Source organism: Mycetomoellerius zeteki, unplaced genomic scaffold (assembly GCF_001594055.1).
Source record: "Mycetomoellerius zeteki isolate Tzet28-1 unplaced genomic scaffold, Tzet1.0 scaffold48, whole genome shotgun sequence".
NCBI lineage: Eukaryota > Metazoa > Arthropoda > Insecta > Hymenoptera > Formicidae > Mycetomoellerius > Mycetomoellerius zeteki.
In genome coordinates, this window is record NW_017257479.1 from 843,910 (window position 1) to 861,533 (window position 17,624).

A 17,624-nucleotide genomic window follows, 5' to 3' on the forward strand; every position below is an offset into this window, starting at 1 on the left:
CAGATTGAGATTTTAATAAACAGCATTTAATTTTGATAAAAAAGAAACTTCATTGATTTATGTTCCTTATATTCTCCTCTTTAATTTTCTCCTGTTTATTGCTAATAAACAGCAGCAAAGAGAAAGAGAGAAAGAGGAAAAGAATCGTGTTCCTACATAAAAGGAAAAGACAAAAAATACTACTAATTTAACAATTAAATACAGTGTCAGCAACATTAATAGTAATTTACACTGTTATGTTAAATTGCTCTATCAACAAAACATTTAACGATTTTCAAATAATAAATCAGGATTTGAAAATCAGGATGAAAATACAAAAAGAATTTCAAAATATGTATTATTGAAAGTCAGGGAAATTCAGAAAATTTTGTTCGGAAATCAGGGACATGTCAAGGAATTTTGGGACGAAAAATTTGTGGCAACCCTGATATAATATACTGCCAACGCAAAGTGACTTTGGTGCCAAACGCGTTTGACATATTTCAATACACGTGCGATCGTAAAAGATAAAGAAAACTCGACTATTTTCAACGGAACTGTGGCTATAGAAATCCCTTATTTACTATACCAATGTAAATCCTATCTCTTCTGTCATTTTTCTTTGTTGAAATGTTAAAATATCAAATACATTCGTTGTTCTTTTGTTATCATGTCTTTATTCTCTCGACGCTGGACTCGTAAATTCAATATAATTTAATTTCAATGTAATGTAAATTTTAGTATATACGCGCATTGAAAAAATTTATTTAATCTTAACACATATAGTATGTCTTTGAACAGTATTAAACAAACATTTACTTACAGTAAATAAATATTTACTAAATAAAAAATGATAGTCAAATTAATTGTTTTTTTATCAAATAAATATATGTTTACATTTATTAAATTTTTGCTTGGAATTATTCAAACGAATATTTAATTTTTTTTTTTTCTGTGCGGGACACTCTTCAGATGCTATACAAAATTAACTCTTTGGCACTAATGCCGTTTTGCGATTCCAGTCTACAAAACGTCTCGAAATAGAGCAATCCGTCGTCATGATCGCGAAAGCGTGACACGGAGGGAATCCGTATAAATAAACTTCTTCGCCAACGGTTAATAACTGTCGATACGATGTCTCGGCGAGATACAGCGTGTTCTTGTCAATGTCGAACGCTCGCTAGCTTTCAGGGCCACAAACATCATTAATATACGGACATTCACGATTAAGCGAGATCCAGTTAGAATCTCTCGTCGAGATTTACTCTCAAATATGGATGCTTCTAAATGAAAATGCTTAAATCTTTTTAGAGCCTATCTCACCTTTCCAACGTGAACTCTGTTATGCAAAGTGCATAAAGTATTTAATATTAATGTATAAATTTTTAATTTGTTTATTTATCCTCTGCATACACAACGATTTTGTTATTTTACGGGCAGATAATATTGCGATCTTGCGTAACAATTTGATCGGCGGACGTTCTGAAATATTTTCAGAGCGTGACCACTTAAATTTGTTTAGACATGGAATCATCCGTATTATGATCATGAAAATAGACCGCTTAAGAAGTTGAAGGGACCGAACTCTCGGCGGATTTTGCTCGTGACAAAATTCTGATATCTCTCGCGTTAACCATCAGTTGTTTTGAAAAGGGAAAAAAAGAGAAACTTGTAGAGTCATAAAACACGGTCGGAAATAACTGTGATGCAACGGGGCTAAAATTAGAATCAATATCGTGTCTAAAATTGACTGTCTGAAGCATCACTACAGGCAACAATGTTGAAACGTGCGCAAACGGAATCGCGTATCAGCCCGGAGAGAGATTCTCGAGTTACTCTCGTTAATCTTTATTTTAACTGGGAAGAATTTAAGCGAGACTGAAGATACGAAGATTACGTACACAAACTGAGTTTAATTTAATTAAGTATTCGTCGCGGATGGAATCGTGAATAAAGAAAATTTGAATTTGGATCATTAATACGTCACACGAGAAATTTCAAGCAATTTTAAAGAAATTTTTAATATGAAGAAGTAAATAAATTATACTAGACCGAGATATTTTTTTTGTTTTTTTTTTATGATTTTAAATTGCGATATTAAGAAAAATATTAGCAATGTCATTAAATATTATTTTTAATATTCGAGGTCGAGGAATAATATGATACACAAATAAAAGTGTTGTACAACAATATTACGTACAATATTATTCTGTACATAGAAGACCAGTCGTATTGATGCACTTCCGCGAGTTTTCCGCGACAAAGAGATCCCCACCTGTTACGTTCCCTGCCGATTTTATCGATTCTCGCTCGGCCTAGGGCAGTGCGGCCTCTATTATTCATGATTCTCGACTCATGTCGCGCTCCGGTTGTAAAATTTGCGGTCGAACACGACTAAGCCGGCTATATACACATCGTATATTTGCTGACCGCGCCAGTCCTTGTTGAATCGCGCTTTATTGCAATACAATAAAAAAAAAGATAAAACCACCTCTGTCCATCTTTAGTCCGACAGCTCGTGACGTCAAGTCGCGAATTATGTATTTATGCATTCAGGAGTGCGCAAATATTATGTATCTTTATGCTGACTTTTGCACACCTCGACATTTTCCGTACAGCGAGAACTTGTATATATTGAAAGTAGAATTGAGATACAGACAAGCACAGAATCGATTTCGATGCATTTTGCAGTGGAAGCCGTACGATTAGTGGAAATATTCGCAGTTCTGCTTTTAACTTTTCTTACGGGATATTTTATTTTTAATTCGAAAAAAAAGTTTATTACTGTCTTGTCATTTTTTATCGGAAAGAGTATAATTTAAAAAAAATAATTTCTCTTTAATAGTCAGGAGAAACTGGATACATTCAATGTTTGGTTCTGCCAAGTATTTATTTGAGAAAATAGTAAATGATTTAAGCAAGATCAGAATGATGGAAAAAAATGATAAACTTATTTATTACTTCTTGGCTAGTCATTCACTTATTCTACTTCGATTAGTATTGTTTATACAGAAACAATGAAAGAGAACGTCCTACGTTAGGTCAATGACTTCTGAAAGTCCAAGTAGTTGTACTGCAGTCGTAATACTTTTTATTCGGATTATTTAAATATAATAACTTAGATTAATTAGATTGCAACACTGACTGTGACATTTTTAAATTAATATAATTATTATAAGAATTATACATTTGTATAAATATTAATTTTGTGTTCATATTTATCATTCAATTCTATTTTTAATTTATATTTAAATAATGTGTTTTTTACGTAATACATTTTTATAACATTATTTTATAACAATTATTTTATAGTATAGCATTATATATTATTATAACAAATAATGTATACTTTTGAATTAATAATTTTTCCATGTTTTCGCGTTCACAACATGAAGCCTGTTTAAACTTGAAAAGGAGAGAAATTCGCGTGTTTAATCGATTGTTTCACGACTAATGAATTAGGACAGCTAAGAAATTTCCGACAGCTGCATTCTCTGCGTGTAATAAATCGCCCTCACATAAATCGTATTTTAGATATTTGTCTTCTTGAAACATGTCGTTATAGCATCGATCTGTCATCAAGTTTGCACTGCAGTCGTCATACGAGGATGTGATCCAGTTTCGATACAGTCCGAGACCTATTTTTGCGATAGCCAACTAGGTGACATTGTCAGCGAACTTGTTTTCGTAAAGTATTTTGATGCGGATATGTCACAATTTTTTATTTAAAAATTATACTGCAAAAAATTAGCTATTAATTATTAATTATAAATAACAACAAGTTATATTTGCATCTGTTGCTAATTTTTCATTTTTAATACAGTTAATAATTAATTAACTAAATTAAATTGATTTATAGTACCGTAAATTTTTTTAATTAATAAGTCTGTCGCAGATAATCTAATAAAATAAAAATATTCTCGTCGATGATAAATTTCTTATCAATTTGAAATACCTCTTCTAGGCTTTCAACATTGTCCTTCGCGATATTGTCCAACACTCAATTGCACGACATAACGCTAAACAACGGCTCGGATTACGAGACACGTTGACGATGGCAATAACCATTTTCCTGAATTATCGTGCCGGGTGCTAAATCCTGCCGTCATGCCGAAGGTCACGAGCTGTTTAAGTTTTCCCTTTGAAGCGCGAATTTAGCCCGCGCTAGCATTCCAGAATGCGATTCGCGTTACGGCTGCATCTGCCGCAGCCCTGCACACAGCCCGTTGCATAAATACTGAATGCAGTAACAACGCGAACACGTGACCGCATACATGCTGGACGCGTGATGCTATCTCAGATGGATGAAGTGTACAAAGTGCCTTTCAAATGCCGTTTTACTCCCGGGAGGAATCAACGAAAAATTTTAAGATCAGATTTTTTATTGAAAATAATAGACTTATAATAAATTGGCTTATAATATAATTCTTAGACTGATCATTCTTGATTAGTTATATACAGTTATTACAAAAAGAGTGGTTGCAGTAATTGAATTTTAGTTGAAAATGGATGAATTAGAATTTTCTGGTTGAAATAATCAGATTGATATGATCAGGATCTTCTGGTTCGTTAATTTTTAACCAGAAATTTTTCTCAGTGTAGATATCCATTGTTAGTTGAAATCGTTCAAAATTTATGGAAGTACGAATGTACGATAATTTTTTTAATTCTTACGAGAAAAACCCTAATTTATTAAAGAATCTTCTATCATGCGATAATTTGACAGTTGCAACGCATCGTGTGATAGTGCAAAGATTGTACGAGAGACTCTACAGATGCTGCCTCGCGTTAATAATGATGTCGCCACCAAAATTTCCCACTATAAGCGCCGATATGTCTTGCTGACATGTTTCTACTGGCTTACCGCAGATATATTTTTAGATCGACAACTCATCGCGTAACCTAGTTTCCGTCCAGCAGGATGCGCTATAATGTTGCTTTATTGCAAAAAAAATAGTCATGCGAGAGTTCGATAAATCTTGTCTTTATTTGCTTTTCAGAAATTCGACTGCACACAATTTGTCTATTATTTCTGGAAATTATTTGAAAGATCGTAATTTATTTAATATCATAAAATATCAATATCATGAAAATCTTGAAAATTATTTGTTTCAATATAATGATATGGTTTTACAATAGTTGCGAAAAGTATATTGAATTATAAATATATACAACAATTGCGTTAAACGCAAGAAAGAAAGTTAAAGAGATTTTGTATATTTTATATATTAGGTATAAATTATTATAGATAGACTTTTCATTACATTGACAGTGATATTATTAATGTCCTACGATTTAAATAGCGAGGACCATAACCTCCGTAAATTACAGTAGTAATTTATTTTTATGCAGGGGGGGGATTATTAGTGATCGACCCCAATTGTAATAGTTTTGTTACGCATCATTTACGGATCCCCTTCAAAGCCTCGTAAGAGCTCCAATTTATCGTTACGGATGGTTGCAGTTCGCATTTGGCCATCGATTAGCCTGACGTCAAGCATCAAATTTAATTTTGGTAAACAAGTCTGAGCAACTTCTCGCGAGTCGCCAATTTTGTAATTAGAAATTGGAACATCTTTGATTTACTTATTAAAATGATATCTTTAACTTAGAATAGATGGACGGACATAGAATAACACGTTCAGTTATCTAATAGTTTTTATCTAATAGTTTTTAAAAAACTATTATTGTTAAAAAAAACTATATTATAAAACTATAATTCATATTATTTTGTAAATATGAATCTATTTTGTACAATCATTGTAAATTATATTTGTATTGATTAAATTATATGACGCGCCAAAAATTTTATTACGTTTCCTAATCTTATTTAGTAATCTTATTCAATCAAATTTTATTCAATATTATTGAACATTTATATTTTATCTTTTTAACTAGAAGGAATGCGTGATGGCAATCCATATTTTTAGGATATTTTCTCTTGCGGCTAAAAGCGATCTAAAATTGACTTTGTCGGGACTAAAAACGCACACATCGTCCTAAACGACAACGTTCCACACGGGCTGCATAATATGATTCTTGTGACATCATAGTTCTAAATAATAACTGCACTTTGCGGAAACTTGGCAGGCCATTGCTTTTTGTCGATTAACAAGCCAAGACCTGGATGAACGCAAAATGTCACACAGCTATCGTTCAGTTCAAGTCGTCTTCGTACTGTCCATTCATCTGAAGAAGTTGCATTAATTTTTCTAACCGCTTTCCATATATATATATATATATATTTCAGTGAAAATTAAAAGCTTAATTTAAATTACTAGGATAGAATTACTCTCTATATGTTATTCTGTTATTGGAAAATATTTTTAAAAACGTTAAGCTGGAATTTCATCACAAGCATGGAATTAACAACAAAATTATCAACTAATACAATGGGACTAAATTTTACACTTGAAGCCGCACGTCTATATCATAAAGAATAAATTAATAAGAAAAAATATTTCAAGACACGGTAAACTTCTTATAAAAAAATATCAATGAGTTATTGCATTAATTCTTACAAGACAATTTTTTTTTTACGTAAAACTATTGTCATATAAGATAATTGGTGTCTTTGACGGATACATATATGATATGAAGGAACTTCGAACCGTTCGATTCATCGCGATCTTTCCCGAATGTTGTAGCCGACTTATCAGAATCGCGAGGCGATAGAGGAAACCATGGGTAAAACCGGAAATACGTCTTACACCCAGGCCAGCACCGGAAGCAAGATGCCTTCCCTCAATAACAATCTTTCCGAGCTGGACACCCTCCTGCAAGACTTGAGCAACGCGCGCTATAATGCCCATTATCAAGAAAGAGGTTGATTATTTAGACTCTTAATTCTTTCCCGAACGGTCTGTCAATTTTTTCAACATACATTTCTTTGTAACTCCAATTTATAACTCTCTGAATCTCTTTAAAAAATCACAAGCGGTATGAAATATAGAAGCTTTTTTATAACTTGGATCTTACAGACTCAAATAGGACTAACAGTATCTTGTTCTTTAATCAATCTTTATTTGATATAATTTAAACAAAGTTTCAGTTTGCGATTTTATTATATTTGAGAAAATTAAATGTTGATTGCTAAGAAAGCAATAGATGAAACGTTTACCGAATAGAAATTAGTTTTATTTGCGACAAATCAACAGAACGCGATAATTCCGATAACGTTCTTTCATTTTCTTCATATATTGGCAAATCCTTCGGGAAAGGTCAGAGACGGTTCACAGGAGCGGTTTATCGCACAGAGTTCGATGATTATAGACAGCCGCGCGTCTGCGACAGGAGTGAACGGGGGTGCGACCAGCCCCATGCTCCGTTCTCCAAGTAGCATGTCAGCCTCTCGACCCACCGTCGACTCGTTGCTTGAGGAACTAAGCACCGCAGTGCCTAACGGGTGAGCTTTCTGTGTGTGCGCGCAAATTAATCCTAAAACAATGTAAGAAGAACTGACTGCTTTCAAACATTTAGCTCTTGCAATTAATAATTTCGAGATTGAATTAATTATACAGTTTCGATGAGTTCGGACTTCGACGGTTATTGCCCGATTATATTCGTGCGATCGTAGAAGATCGAACTCACCGGTGAACCAGGGATTTCGATCCCTGATATAATTCGCGTTCGGTAAAACGGACTATTGTCTCTCCCTCCCTTCGAGCAGAGACTATCCCGCCGACGGAAAGGTGAGAGTCACCATACAAGAAACATCCACGGAGATACAGCCGGTCTACGACGGCTATCCCTCCAGTCAGCATGGCTCGTTGAATCGAACCGAGGTTCACAGGAGTTACCCTAACGGTCATACCGCGAGTAACGCTACCAAGGAGCTAGACGACCTAATGGCTTCGCTTTCCGAATTTAAGGTACTCATTCATCCATAATAACGTAATCACGTAATTGCGATACATAATGCGATTGACCCTTGCGAAGCGGCTGATATCTTAATATTTCATTTCCTAAAGAGATTTAAATGTATCTATAATTTTAATTAACTAAAAGAAAGAGTCAATAAATGATTAAAATACAGCAAGTGTATTAATAATATCGAAAAGTTAGTAAGAAATTATCATATAAAAACATTATAAATTGAAGAGAATGCCGTTCCTAAAGGGTTAAATAGCTCTTTCGGTATCCACATCGGCTTTCAACCTTCAATGTTGCCAATGAGCATGAGATCGCCAAATAAACTAAATAAACGGACAAGACTTGCTTGCCGAAGTTTTGTTGCTGGCTGGAAGCCGAATGGACATTTTTATGTTTAATCTCGTGCCGAAAGAGATGTTGCTTCTCGTTTGCATTGTACATAACCAGGTAACATTTTAAAGGTAACATTCAAGCATTTAGAAGATCCGTCTATTGTTCCATGATGTATCATTAAGCTTAGTGATACCATTATCTTTCCCGTGTAAGTTCTCCATGCACGGATCCACATGTAGCTGTTGACGAAACAGGTACAGGCTGCTGTCGGACTGTCCCTGATCGTTCGCCGCTTTGATTTACCGCGGAATCGGAAAACGGGACGTTAGATCCACTCCTGCCCATTCTTGGCTCCCCACGTTACGAAAATAACTACCTCGCCACCACCGTGGAGCCGAGGACTACCTACCGGAGCTGCACTAGATATTCCTCCCCGACGATCTCCTTCATTTCCCGCGGCTGCGAAAGAAGGGGGACCAAGAAGACGAAGCCACGGAGAGGTGGGGCACCCGCGCGTCGGTGTGACCCACCGGAACACCCGGAGCTTTCGACCAGTCTGCAAGCTCGCCCGTGGTGATCGACATCTCCTACATTACCTTACCGTCTCGCCCGTGGGTCTTCATTTTTCTTCACTCGACACCTCACGGACTTTCCACCCTTGACATCCCGATCCTTTTCTCTCACCTTGCCCGTCAAATCAGCGATACTCAACCTTGAACAACCTTCGCATCTCGACACCTCTCACTCGACACCTGATCATACGTACACATACAGACACGTGCACGATTGATACAGATACTCGTAGAATTACGCGAGGAATTATACATCTTTCTTTTTCGAGGATTTAGTGCGACAAGTGCAACTCATCTCAACTTTTCGAGAAATTAAGATTATCGATCTCCAGGTTGAGGACATTTTTTTCATACTTTAAAATAACATCTTTTTTAAATTTTTTATTGCCTGAATTTCTCAACCTCAAGATCCAGATCAAAGCGTCCGCACTTCGGATTTAATCTAAATTTCTCGGATAAAGAGTTGTCACTTGGATTTTACGCGTTCGATCCTACGATCCACGTATCTTTGCAGATCAATAGCGGTACTCATCAGCACCAAACGGTGACCGACTCTCCGTACGCGAAGCCAAACAAGGCTACCAAGAGCTCACAGAGCCCTTTGCCCAACGAGGGCACGCAGACCCGCGTTCACATCACTGAGACTCACACGACCCATCTCTACCATCCAGGAGAGAGCCAACCTCTGAAGCAGAATCAGTTGGATTCTATGCTCGGCAATCTTCAGGCCGACATGAGCCGCCAAGGTGTCAACACAACCCAGAAGGGATGCTGCAGCGCCTGCGAGAAGCCTATCGTGGGCCAGGTAGCTGTCAGCCGCATCATAATTCTTGAGAACTGATGCGATATTCGGCGATTGGATATCCTCTTTGATTTAACAATGTTCTTGCTGCGCAGGTGATAACGGCCTTGGGCAAGACGTGGCATCCAGAACACTTCACATGTACTCATTGCAATCAGGAGTTGGGCACACGGAACTTCTTCGAGAGGGAGGGTCACCCTTATTGCGAAACGGACTATCATAACTTGTTCTCTCCTCGTTGCGCTTACTGCAACGGGCCCATTCTTGATGTAAGGATTGCGGAATCTCGGGGCTTTTGAGGGAAAGAGTAGCAGTAGAACAATAAAAGACGTAAATCTTCAGTTTTCCCTTGAACTTTTCCCTTGACATTCATGGAATGTCTGAACGACATGATAAACTTTAAATTTTAATTTATAGAATTCTTTCTCTGGATCATAATGCTAGTTATGATACAGAAAAAGATTAATCATCGCTAAAAATATCAATCTATTCTCTTTTCCTGGATGCCTCTAAATGTTTCATCACGCAAAGTCGCGCTGATGAATTTGAAAGAAATGTTTTTCTTCCAGAAATGTGTGACCGCCCTGGAGAAGACCTGGCACACCGAGCACTTCTTTTGCGCTCAGTGCGGCAAGCAGTTCGGCGAGGAGGGCTTCCACGAGCGGGACGGCAAGCCTTACTGCCGCGAGGACTACTTCGACATGTTTGCACCCAAGTGCGGTGGTTGCAACCGCGCTATCATGGAAAATTATATATCTGCGCTTAATAGTCAGTGGCATCCGGACTGCTTTGTCTGCAGGGTAGGTATCATACTCGTGAGATTTGTCTGTCTCATTATCAAATTTCATTTTCAGCGCAAACCTTACGAGATCATCAACATCTTCGTTTCCTTTATGCGTGAGGGAAACGAAGGAAACGAAGATTTCCTTCATCTTAAAAATCCCGAAAAATCGCGGAGAAACCGTCGCAGAAAACGTAGATCAGACACATTAAATTCTGACAATTACAGGATTGCAAGAACCCGGTCTCCGGAAAGTCCTTCTATGCGATGGAGGGACAGCCGGTGTGTCCCAAGTGCGTCGGGGTAGACGACGACGAGGAAGAGGAAGAGCAAGAGGCGTAAGGACGCCGCTCGATCCCGCCGCTTCACATCGTTGTATCAATTCCTCACGCCGAACTTCTTTCTCACTATCGCCCAGTTACCCCCGCATGATATGTTGCCCCTTGTATGCCCTCCGGCTCTATGTATGCGGAGCCACTCCCCTGATTCTCCGACAGGTGATTTAGCTTGGCGCTGAGGAAGACCGAGTGTGGAGAAACGCCGATTACGAGTCACCGTCGCTTTAATTCCGCATCGCAAAAGAAAAACACACTTTCCACACTCGGACACAACACACTTACATCGCAGGGCATACTCTCGGCAAGCACAAGTACGAGCTAGCTGCTTTTGTTTTCAAGCTCGCGCCTTGACATTGTGCCGAGCTCTTGACAATAGAGAGGAATTTTGTAGAGTCGCGCGAATACTATTAGTGCTATTTATGAAAAGTAAAGAAATAAACCTTCCCTCCCTCATCCCATCTCCTCCCAAAAAAAAGAAAACAACCCCCAAAACAAAAACACGTGACACCGAGAGTCGACTGGCTCACATACACACCCAGCGACTCGGAGATGCGCGTCTTGGCAAAAGACGGGGGGAAGAACCAGCAGCTGAACGCTGTGAACAGCGATGCCATTGTTACAGATGGATGTTTTCATTCCTTAGGTTATATAGTAACAGTCGGTGAATCAAATTGATATGAAAAATTCTCGAGAAAAGTAGAACGATTAATTTCTCTCAATCAAAATATTTTTTTTTAATTTTCTAAATGGCTAAATATATTATATGGATATATATATATATATAGACCAAATTATCACATCACAGTCGTATAAAAATCTTCGATTTGACTGAACGGAATAAAAAATCTTTATAGGATTATAAAGTAGACGCAAAATTAGAAGACGGTGCAGTGGATTTTATATTAAAATTGAAAGAATATTATAAAATTTTTTAACTTTTTTTCGATTTTAATATAAAATCCACTGCACCACATCCTAATTTTGCGTTTACTTTACTCCTGTAAAAGGATTTTTTATTCCGTTCAGTTAAATCGAAGATTTTTATACGACTATGATAATTTGGTCATTTTAGCATCCCCTTAAGCGAGAGTCAAGAAAATATACATACATTAATTCAAAATCCAATTCTTTTGGTATTATTATATATTTTTTTAATCACAGTTTACTGATAAATACAAAATATAAATCGCATGTCGATTTCTAATCAATTTTTATTTAATGTTGTTTAATTTCATATGAATTTCGTTTTACTCAAGACAAGGAATAGTAGTGGAATATAATGTATATAGAATGTTTCCAAGTTACTATTAATTTCTTGTAATTTTAAATATTCACAAACATTTTTTTCTTGGAAACTATCATTATTCATTTTCTCATGTCATGATATTAATGATACATTTTATTGAAACATTCAGTATACTCACATAAAGTTTTCATATTTTTTTTCATAAAACAAGATAGTATTAATCTTTTAACTGAAATAATAATATATTTTTTAAAGTTTACAGAATTTTTTAGCGTGACATTTTTTCTCATATATTAAATTTTTTTATATAATATTCTCAAACCTGCCTATTTTTTATTTTGCAGGATTGCAGACAGAAGTTTCAGGGCGGATCTTTCTTCGATCATGAGGGATTGCCATATTGCGAGACACACTATCATGCCAAGAGAGGATCCCTATGTGCAGGATGCCACAAGCCCATTACTGGTGAGTACGCTAATTTTTTTAAATGTAAGATTTTGAATACTGTGATACTGATATCATTTTGTATCTTGCTTTTTTGCAGGTCGTTGCATAACGGCGATGTTTCGCAAATTCCATCCCGAGCACTTCGTATGTGCATTTTGCTTGAAACAATTAAACAAGGGTACATTCAAGGAGCAAAACGACAAACCTTACTGCCATGGCTGCTTTGAGAAACTTTTCGGATAATCTTTTTCGAAATTTTTTTTGTAACGTAACGAAACGAGAGGCTGTTTCTCTCGGCAACGTTTTATTCTCTTGACGAAATACGTATACAATATAAACACTTACTTGCTTTGATTGTCTATATAAAAGTGCGAGAACTCACATTGCCTAAAGTAGCCTTATAGAAAAAAATTTCCATTTTTTTAAATAAATATTGACTAACGAATGGTGCATGCAAAAGAATATCATGAATAGAATTTGGATTAAGAGATTAAAGGATTTATTATCTCATCTTGATCGCCATATTCATGAAATTGAGATCATATTTTATACAATTTTTTCAGGGAAATTAAATGAGATTAGAAGAGAGATATAGTTATTATAGCTGAATGAGTCTGAGTACAATTCCAATCTCGATTAATACCGAGAAAATAAAAAACGAATATAAACTGTCAAAATATTTAATGCTAAAAAGTTGTAACATTTAATGTTAAAAAGTTGCAACAAATCTCTCTTTATTAAATTTCTACTAAAGAAAATTTTTTGATTTATTCAAAAATTAATAGATGCGATAAAATATTCTGATTTTTGTGCAATGTTTTTTAAATTTCATCTAATTTTGTGTGATAAATCACACGCGTATCTCAAACTGTTTAGTTTGAGTTTGTCATGCCGTTTAAGGATTAACGAAAAGGGTGCTATATATAGTAGTTTATCGTTATTAATAATTTGTCGATAATATCTAGTAATATTTGTACAACCGTATCTTTGCCACCAAATATCTCCCTGATGAAAGCTCTTCCCATACGCGTTAAAAATATTTCGTATATTTATAAAGTATTTAAATAGCATTAATATAATAATCAGTTTAACCGCGCAAACAGCGCTACATACATATGCCTACTATATCGAATTGTATATTAAACAGTCGAGAAAATTACGAAAGATAAATAGAAACGAATTCGCGTCATGTACAAACGACGCAATTTAGCGCAGAGTTGGAAAATGAAAAATATGTCATTAGTTTGAGATTTATTTGTTACACAGCGAAAAACAAAAAATCAATATATATATATGTCTAAACATGTATACATTAATAATAAATTTCTTAAATAGGCGTGTGTAGGTGTGTAAAAAAATTCACCGTTCATATCTATAGGAAACTATTTAAATACATCCTCTTACGACATCGAATAAATTAAAAAAAATTTATGATTTTAAATATATATAAAAATATATTCTTATAGCTATATATATATATATATATATATATATAATGTCACTAGTTTTAATTTTACTGTAAAAAAGTTTGGTACACTATTAATATGTCAATTAATAGTTAGACAATATGTGACACAATATGTTGTGTTACTAATTGTGCTAGATAAAGCTACTATCCAAAATTCGTAACAAAAACAAAGAATAGACGAAACAAATTTATTCCTCCATAGAAGCTCTCTACTAATTAAAATAACTTATAGAAAAGCTTCTTTAATTAGTTATATTATGTCTTTTTATAATCATTTGAGTATACAAGTATAATTAACGTATATACTGAGTACGAACTTAGGACATATCTTTATTACATATTTACATAACTTACATGGAATCAATTTTCCAAGAGTTATATTTTTCGTTCAAAACGTTGAAGTTAAACTGCTCGATACTGATAAAAAATGTGCGAGAGTCTAGTCAAAGTTTGCAAGTTTCTATCTAATGTTAAATGAACGATTTCGGCATATTATAATGATATTTTCCGAATCTCTTTTTCATTTTTCTTTTGTAGCCTATTCTCACTGAAATTTCCCGTGTCACATATGTAACGGTTCGACATTGATCTGGCGCTCGCCTCAGCAGCACGCCTTATCCGGAATTGTCAGCCCAACGTGGGAAACAGCTCGCTGAAACTTTCGAGATCAAACAATTCCGACATGTGTGATTGCGGGGAATCGTGAGATTCGTATCCACCGTCCGATAAACTGGCGCAATCCAATTGTTTCGTCGAGGAAATACCGTAGTTGTCCACGTCGCTCATAGCAGGTGACATGGAATTGGTGTATGCCGGTGAGAATTGCGCCGGATAGCGCAATTGAATGCCCGATGAAGAAACAGTGAGATGCACGGCGTCGTCTGTGGCATGGCTGACGGTACCGCTCTCGTTACTGCTGACCACCTCTTGCACGCATTCTTGGATACCCATGCAGCCATCATTCTCCTCGCCTGGATACACAATCGTGATGGAATTAGTGGTCTCGTCATATGTACCATAGACAGTATCGAGATCCGATGCCGTCTCAGACTCCTGTTTGATTTCGGTCTCAGTCTTGATCGACGTGGTCTTCGTTGTGTCGCAGTCCTCGAGAAACCAATTGGACGTATCTTGTAGACAAGAGGATATGCTGTCTACGCTTCCACCAGTTCTACTGGCTTCCACATTTTTTGATGTCTGCCCCACCAATGCCTCTGGATGGTCAGGTTTTTCAACGGGAGCTTCGTTGACGGACACCTGTGGAATGAAGAACGATCGACAGGTCATTAAGAGAGAACGACTAAATCATAAGGACGCGCGATTGTAGAGGAAATGAATGAAACGTTCGGATTTTCTCCGGAGAAAACTTGTATTCCCACTGTGGGATTAGAATTCCATTCTACTTCGGAATATTTCATCCATCTCGGCATCTTACATCTAAGTTACTACACTAAGCGTGCGATTTAAAAAAAAAGAAATGTAAATCAAGAAAAAAAGACTTAATTATAGTGTTAAAAAACTTAATGTGTACATTTAAAAAAAAAATTATACTAGCGCTCATATAATTAGAAGTGCAACAATAGCTATTTTTTTCGCGATTTGCTCTTAGTGAAAAATACAACAAGAAAGATGCGAGACGAAAATGCAATGCAAAAGGTGCAATTCTATGTATATCGATTGCAACTCCCGAGACTCACTTGTTCATTTGATCTATGAGGATTTGCTTCAACTTCTGGACTGACTTCTCGTAAGAGGCTCTCCGCCAGCTCTTCGAATCGTTCGGCGTCGGCACTTTGGAATACGCTGAACAATTCTTCAAAAGGAAGTATAGAGTCAGAAATTTCAGCAGTGCGGTTGCTCCTGGCGTCCGCGTCGGGCGCAATGCCGACTGTGCTGTCCCACCCTGCGGCAGAGGGTCATTGGGGGATACTGCAGATCCCAGCGAAGGTACAGCACCGTCGACACGGGCCCGACAGGCGGAGCAGATCGGTTGTTGCTGATCTGTGAGCGTGTTCCTCACTGCGTCTCTCTCGTTTCTAAGCCTCTTATTTTCGTTCAACAGCCATTCGTTCTGCGACGTCAGTAATTCATTCTGTGACCTCAGCATCGTACATTCCTGTGTAACCAGCTCATTCCTTTCCTTCTGTGTCCTCACTGTTTCCTCAAGCTCGTCTAATCTAGCTTTTTTGCGATCTCGCGAAGTTTGTGCGGCCACTCGATTCTTCAATTTTCTGCCGGACAAAGAGAACGTCGACGTTAAATGGAGCAATAAATAAAGAAATAGCCAAGATCATAAATTCTCTCTCACGGCAAAGAACGAAAGGAATAAAATTATTTCTACAAATTTATAAGAAATTAAAAAATTAAAACTTTCTAATTAAAAATTTGTACGTTATTTTTTTATTATTTTAATAAAATTTGAATAAAAGTACATATTAGTATGATCGAAAAAATTAATGTTCCTTTGTATTAAAATCTATTTCGTTTCCCAATGTATGATCCAACATTGTTTCTCGTTTCATCATTTTTTTTTTACAGACACTGTTTCTAATTAATGGTCAGAAAAATGTTGAAACAACTGCTACCAGTGGATTATTCCGTCAATTCATTATTTCCAGATCCGGATGTTCGCATACAGTGATATCGCGTAATCGCATTTACGTCAATAGAAACGAGTCATCAAAGTGACGCGTAACAAATAGATGGTCGCCGTTTATTACGCGGAAAATATTTCGCAAAATAGCTATTCCTACAATTCGCGAAATGAGCACTTTGTACATCCTTGAGTTCATGTAAATATTCATAATTTCAAAGGCCGGAGCACCTTTGTATAATATAACGTATGATGTATAAAGTATAAGAGAATTAACCAGTCAGTCCTTCATAGAAAAAAAAGACTGATCGATCAATTCTCTTATTTCTATAATAAGCTTTCTACAGTAAGCCATTTAACTTAGAGCTTTGAGTCTTAAGCTCTAAGAAATTGACTAATTGTAAGAATAATCGTAGCCGATTATTCTTCTCACATCCGACTATGATAGATCAATTTCTTGTGGTTCAAGACTTAAAGTTTAGGTAATGCCTTATTGTTGAAAGCCCGTTATACAATATTTTATGCGTTATGCAAAAGTCTGTGCTCTGGCCTTAATTTTGAAAAATTCACTGAGAAATACCGTTTTGAGAACATTCCTGTTCGTTGATAAGCTGATAAGAAGACAAGTTGAATAAAGAAGACACGCCTACTGAACACTAAACGTTACACGGTTGCCAAGTTTTTATCAAAACAAAAAACAATCTGTGGATAAGCTAAACTGATAAGTGATGAGTAATGCTGATACAAGTCACTGGCAGATGTAATTCTATATAGGATAAACTTTCGAAATCAGAATTTTTATTATACTTTACAGATTCGGCGAAATTCAACTAATTATAAATTAATTCAATGAATTATGCTTATGGAATGCGTTCTATTTTAACAACAGATTTGCTCGCGTTGCTTGAAATCTCCAAAAATGTTTGCATAACGAGATAAATACATAAGGTGTTGAAGAGAGAAAAAGCAAAGAATGATAAGAATGATAATAAAAATGATAATTCTAAATGTAAAAAAGTGTAACGTCAATAACCTTATTTAAATGTATGTGAATAAATGTTAGCAGAATTATAGGCTGCCAACACTTCCACTTGGCACTCGCGACGCTTTTAGAATCATTTCCTTGTTGTTTACCTTATTGCTTAATTGCTAAACAAAAACAAACAATACTCGCGATTGAGCGCCAAGTGGAC

General features: G+C 36.0%; 2 protein-coding genes across 8 annotated transcripts in view; one reads left to right on the forward strand and one right to left on the reverse strand.

Moving 5' to 3' along the window:
- Positions 1–12,747, forward strand: part of Pax (paxillin) — a 31,072-nt gene extending 18,325 nt beyond the window's left edge. For 5 of the 7 annotated variants that reach the window (XM_018455379.1, XM_018455374.1, XM_018455377.1 and 2 more), the window contains 8 exons: positions 6,627–6,804; positions 7,252–7,384; positions 7,649–7,850; positions 9,271–9,561; positions 9,654–9,827; positions 10,128–10,358; positions 12,268–12,388; positions 12,468–12,747. In XM_018455379.1, coding sequence (XP_018310881.1) covers positions 6,627–6,804; positions 7,252–7,384; positions 7,649–7,850; positions 9,271–9,561; positions 9,654–9,827; positions 10,128–10,358; positions 12,268–12,388; positions 12,468–12,613 — 1,476 coding nt within the window. In that variant the 3' untranslated portion in view covers positions 12,614–12,747. Of the gene's footprint in view, positions 1–6,626; positions 6,805–7,251; positions 7,385–7,648; positions 7,851–9,270; positions 9,562–9,653; positions 9,828–10,127; positions 10,359–10,567; positions 10,678–12,267; positions 12,389–12,467 lie in introns of all 7 variants that reach the window. The other 2 variants (XM_018455380.1, XM_018455381.1) reach the window with 1 other exon arrangement.
- A 1,413-nt stretch (positions 12,748–14,160) lies between these two features.
- The window catches only part of Xbp1 (X box binding protein 1), a 4,320-nt gene continuing 856 nt past the window's right edge, over positions 14,161–17,624 (reverse strand). Inside the window, 3 exon segments of the mRNA XM_018455369.1 lie at positions 14,161–15,095; positions 15,218–15,268; positions 15,523–16,069. Of these exon segments, the coding sequence (XP_018310871.1) occupies positions 14,466–15,095; positions 15,218–15,268; positions 15,523–16,069 (1,228 nt within the window). The 3' untranslated portion in view covers positions 14,161–14,465.